Genomic DNA, 5,874 nt, shown 5'->3' on the forward strand with positions numbered 1-5,874 from the left:
TCACTTTTTGTTATTTTTACCCTGAATTGAAGATAATAGGATGGACAGCTTATAGTTGGGGTACTGGCAGCCCTTAATGAATGCCCTTAATGAGCATCGGTAGGGTTCTCCTGCCTGGGGCTGGGGCTGGGGCTGGGTTTGAGGCCGCTGAAGCAAACAAGCTTCATGGGTCCATCTACACGTGGCGAGTTAGCTCTGCAGTAAAGCCTGGTGTACACATGCCCAGGTATCAGGGTGCAGTAAATTGACTAATTTTGCCGTAGGCTAGCGCTATCCGGGACAGTACTCTCCTAGGCCAGAAGAACTGATGCCAGCGCAACAGGCGTGACAGGGGCTGAGGGCGCTACCGCTGGCGACGCGTCGGGGTGCAGGCGGGTGCCTGGCTGTGGCAGCGCACCCCCGGCGGTCGGCGCTCGCCGCGGGCACCTGCGGGTGGTCGCCGCCTCCTGGTCAGCGCTTGCCACCGCCTGCCCCCGCTGACAGCCTGCGGGGGCTCCCCGCGCGGCATGCACGGCCGCTCCGGTTCGGGCCGTGCAGTACACTGGAGCGCCCCCCGCCCCAGCCAGCCCCTCAGTGGCGGGGACCAGCGCGCCGGGCGCGGCTCCTTCCTGCCGGGAGCCCGCCCCGCAGGGAGCGGTGATGGCGGCGGAGGCGCTGAGGCTGCTGCAGGTCCTGGACGAGCTGGACCAGGCCCAGCTGAGGGCGTGCCGGTGTCACCTGAGATTCCAGAGCCGCGTCTCGCAGGCGCAGCTGGAGGCGGCGGGCTCGCGCGAGGAGCTGGCCCAGCTGCTGCTCCAGCTCTTCCCGGCCGCTGGCCAGGCCGCCGCCGTGCTGAGCGAGGCGCTGGAGCGGAGCGGGCGCTGCGACCTGGCCGCGGCGCTGCGGCGGGGGCAGGAGCACGGGCCAGGTACACGAGCCTCCCCACCGCGCCCGCCGCTCTCTGGCAGCTCTGCAAGGCCGGGGCTGGCCAAGCACCTGGCTGCGGCCAGCGGCTCGCCACGGGCTCCCTGGAGAGCAGCTCCTGGCTTTCCGGGGCTGGAGGGCAAACGTTTGGTGCGGCCTTCGTGCCCCTTCCTCAAAACCCGCTCCCTCCAGGCCATGCCAGCCCTACCCAGCTGTTGCCAGCCAGCCTGTGCGGCGTTGGGGAGGCGAGCCCCGGGCAGGGGGAAACGGGAGTCGCATCTGGACAGGCTGGAGACCATGTAGATATGGTGCCCTGTGAAGCAGGCTACGAAAGCAAACGCCAGTGACCTTACCCATGCCTTGAGTCACACTGACGCTTTTGTTTTTTAAGTGCAGGCTCAGTGGCTGTCCTGACAAATGAGAAATGGCAAGCGGCTCAGCAGACACACGATGAAATCCAGAGCAGCCCGGATGAGCTGGTAAATGGTTTTGATGTTATTATTTTTCAGTTCTCTAGGTAACAGTGTAGCAGGCAAACTAAAGCTCTTAGTCATAGTCTAGGCCAGTGTTTCTTAACCCATGGTATGTGTACCCCTGGGGGTACGTGAGACGTGGGCAGTGCAGGGGCAATGCATAGGAGGTGTATGCAGGTGCGTGTGCACCCCCTGTGCATGGCAGAGCACCCCCTGCAAAAAGGTGCTGCCGACACTGTCAGGGTGCCTGCGGGCAGTTGCTGCTTGCCACGCCACCACTGGTGATGTCTGTGGGCAGTCCCTGATCGCCCCGGCCATTGTCAATGCTGCTGGCGGTGCCTGCGGGTGGTCACTGACCCATGGTCAGTGCTCACCACCCCCACTGCCGACAGTGCCAGTGGCATCTGTGGGAGCTCCCTGCTCACTGGCACCAGGCTCCTGCCACTCTGTTCCTGCCACCACCAGCACAGCCATGCTCCCCCAGCCAACAGGGGCACGCGCCGTTCCTGGGGCAAGCAATACACAGGGGTCACATTTTGAGTTTGGCCCACACGCCTACCCAGTAGATTGGAGGTGTCTTTGCCTGTTCAGGCCTGAAGTTCCAGCCACTGCCCCTCCCACCGCGTCCGGCATGCTGGGGCTTTCGCTTCCTGGTGTCAGCGTGCTAGGGGACAGGGAGGTGGGCCCCGCATAGGCTGCTTCGCCCCGTGCTGTGGTCCATGAGGGAAAAAGTGGGACTCGGCTCATGGCGGCAAAACCAGAAGTGCCATGGTGGGACTTCCAGTTTTGCTTTTGCCGCATCAATTGGCAGGTAATATGTAAGGTACCAAAGGTTGAGAACCACTGGTCTAGGCCTTCCTGGAACTAAGCAATAACATTGTACAATGTGCCTTATAAGGCAGTGGAAAAAGTGTGCGCTGTGGTTGGTACACGGGGTGAACCAGGTACAGTGGTTTCCTATAAGGAAACAAAACCAAAAATATAGTAGGATTGGAGTACCTTATCTACAAAGACAAGGTATAAAGCCTAAGGGTTGGACAATTTGGCATGTTACAAAAGTTACAAAAGTAACTGATTAACGAAGGGAAAGGATCTGTTTATGCTGTTACTGTTGCAAACTGAGCTTTGGGCTGGGCAGGATTGTTCTTTGGGACAATGGCAGAGAAAGGCAGTCGGGGTGGCCCAAGAAGTATTATGCTCCCTAATCCCATTCTAATCTGATCTTTGTTTAGGGACTAGTACTTGATGCAGGATATAATTTTACATATTAATTAATAAATGTACATAGCTGACGAAATTGTATCTTCTTAGAAGATGTAATTCATGAATGACAAGCTTTTATTGGATATAGATTGCTTTTGAAAAGGGAACCAGGAATAAGGGACTGGGAATAAGGAACCAACTTCATCCTCATCATGTGGTCTGGAGAATGGAATTAAAGGAAATGCTATTTTTATGCCTAAATTGTGAGTGCTGAAAATACTCCCCTCAGCCTCATGAAGTGATGGAAGACAAAGAAAGAGAGCATGGAGAATTCTGGAGCTCTTAGCAGTTTGCTGAAGTTACTATATGCCGTTGATGTACCTCAGTTCTAATAATTTATCAGAAAGACTCTTATTTCCCACATTTCTATAGTTGCACACAACTGCTGCATCCAAGATATCACATAATTATTTAAATATGAAAAAATCCCATTGAAGATAATGGTAGCTTTGCAACTTACATCCACAAATCTCAATTTCACTCCATTTTTCTAGAAATGGTGCATCTGATTCTGCCTGAATAGACTTCAGTTGGTTTGCAGAGCTGTAACTAAGGGCAAAATTATTCCATGAGTAGAAGCCTTATCCTCAGAGACAAGCCAAGGATATAACAACTAATTGCAAAGGCTGAGGGATGAGAAGCATCCTTCCTTTTCTCCCTTTAAAGAATTTGGTCCTTATAGTCACCTAATTCATCTCCTATGAGTATGGATTCATTTCTTGTGCTTAGTTTTTATATCGTAATAATGCCCATGTGTTTAATATTCAGGGATCAAGACACCATTTTTTACACCTGAAATGTACAAACAACTTACATAAAAATCCTGAAACACTGAATGCATTTCTATAAACAGCTGCTGCTAATGTTAAAGAATACTTTAACTTTAAACTTTTGGTCTGATTCTCCTCATGGTTTATTGAATTTTATGCAGCTGAGGTAAATTAAATACTAGGTTAGGGTGCTATAAAAAGGAAGAGAATATGCTTTTGAGCTTGTCAGGACTAGTCTGTAAAATGGTGCTGAAAGTAGCTTGACTCATCTACAGGTGCAACTGAACTATTTTTACCTTTGCTAGTGCTGTCAAGGGTAGACAGGGTCTGATCCTACAGATAGTTTCTGTGCCCATCTCCACTTAGATTTCACTATACTGTTGCAGGATAGGGCTCTTAGTCATTTACATTGCATGGAGAAAAGTGCAAAGTGTTAGATCAAGGTTGTTCTGTCAAGCTGCAGATCTTACATATGTGTAAGCATTTTGTGTTATTGATTTGGATCAACAGGAAGAGTATGACATGAGGAATGGACGCATGGCTTTCTTGATGTGTGTGACAACAGATAGACCTGGTGCGGGGAATGATATTGAAGTAATGAGGAAGTTGTTTCAAGACTACAACTTTACTCACCAAGAATGCATAGACCCCATTGGGCAGGTAAATCTAAGTTGACATGATAAAAAGAAGAAAGTTTCAAATCAAGATCTTCCTACACCTGTAAAGATTTCTCACTCAGAGATGTTTGAAGTTGCTGAGAAATCAGTACGCTATGATGTTTAGATGTGCTTGACCACCATCTTACTGGAGCTAAGGAAAGACAGGACCAAAGGTGATGGCACTGAACACCTGCATTTTAGGGTGTGAATCATACCATGAAAGTTTTTACTTGCTTAACTTCTAAAGTTAGCATTTCTCACGTGCATGTCCTCTCTCTTTAGGGCAAGAGGTATCTGCTGAGCCAAAAGAAAAGGCTTGCATTTCTGAGTTAAAGCTCATCCCTGAGACTATTTGTGCAAAGCTAAAAAGCTAATTTATCTTTTCAAATGAGTGATACACTCCTGGCTCCTGCACAAGTCAGTGGGAATTTTTAGCCACATGACTCCACAGTGTCAGCACCCTCATGACCCAGGCAGTCATCCACTGCCCAACACAGTGATGGCTCAAAGTGCCCTGGAGTTCAGCACTTCAAATTGAGTGCATCGACACAACATATTTACTCCGCAGTCAATGCCTTGCCTCTACACATATGGTCCTATTAGGCTGGAGTAAGCTGATGGACTTTGCAGCAGAGTAGGACCTGTAAATACAAGGACTATTCTACTGTGTCGTTTTTTTCAGTTTACAGTACTGCACATATAAATGCTGATGTGACTGGCTAGGACATGAGAGTGCTTCAGTGCGGGGGCTGCCTGGTAGCTAGCTCCACACGAGACCACCCTCATGCCTCAGCTGGTCTCTGTAGCATGTTGAGCCAGGTCAGAAGAGCCCCATGCTGGTGGGTTGACCTTTGGGGTCCCCTGTTTTCTGAAGCTGCTCCAACCCATTTCAACATGCTACAGTCCCAGGCACACATTCAAATGGCAATAAACTCCAACACAATGTGCACTGGAGTGTATTGCCCTGTGTTAATAGCACATATAGACTTGCCCATTAATTGGAAAGCGGTATCTGTTGAGCCAAAAGAAAAGGTTTGCGTTTATGATTTCAAGCTCATCCCTGAGACTATTTGTGCAAAGCTACAAAACTATTTTCAATTTTGAAATGAACCACACAATCCAATGGGAATTTTTATTGACTTCATTGAGTACAAGGTCAGGTCCTCAGGATTCTGGTGCAGGTTCTGGGTGCACAAATGCAAAATGTACACCCAGATGCCGTGCCTGGTTCCTTCTGATCTGAGACCTGAGGAAGGATTCTTGCATTTGAAACTTTGTGTAGCTTTATCTCAACCACATAGTAGAACCACTAAATGAGATTGCCCTAAGAAATCCTTGCTTCTCACAAACACAGAAGTGCATTCTGATCATCCACAATACTTTGTCATGAATGAAGGGGAAGAAAGAGTTGAACACTTTTGCCTGTTTGGAAGGGAACTATTTGATTCTATGTTTTTATTCTATATTATATAATTTAAAAAGTTGAAATTAGAAATAAGTCTTTTTGATAGCACTGCAGCTAATACCATTCAAACAAATAACATTTAATGGGAAATTTGGAATTTTTGTTATTATTCTAGAAAGAGGAAAGAGTAAGAGCATATTAACTTTGTGTTGTGAGAATCCTCCCCGCAGACTAAACATGGCAGATCTCAGAATCTGCTTCTCATCAAACAGCAGAGGTCCATTCTTGATATGTTTCAGATTCCTAGGTTAGCTTCATGCTTGAATTTACCTCATCTACGCCTGATTTACACTGAATCCACCTAGGTCATAGATTCATAGATTCATAGATTAAGGGTCGGA

The 5,874-nt window shown here is 48.6% G+C and overlaps 1 protein-coding gene across 1 annotated transcript in view; it reads left to right on the forward strand.

The window, feature by feature from the left end:
• Nucleotides 1-627: 627 nt before the first annotated feature.
• LOC109291799 (caspase-14-like) overlaps nt 628-5,874 on the forward strand; it is a 14,985-nt gene continuing 9,738 nt past the window's right edge. Inside the window, exons 1-3 of the mRNA XM_019508919.1 lie at nt 628-907; nt 1,300-1,382; nt 3,920-4,069. Of these exons, the coding sequence (XP_019364464.1) occupies nt 640-907; nt 1,300-1,382; nt 3,920-4,069 (501 nt within the window). The 5' untranslated portion in view covers nt 628-639. The remainder of the gene's footprint in view (nt 908-1,299; nt 1,383-3,919; nt 4,070-5,874) is intronic.

This window comes from Gavialis gangeticus, unplaced genomic scaffold (genome assembly GCF_001723915.1).
Source record: "Gavialis gangeticus isolate Ggan-Ray unplaced genomic scaffold, GavGan_comp1, whole genome shotgun sequence".
Classification (NCBI taxonomy): Eukaryota; Metazoa; Chordata; order Crocodylia; family Gavialidae; genus Gavialis; species Gavialis gangeticus.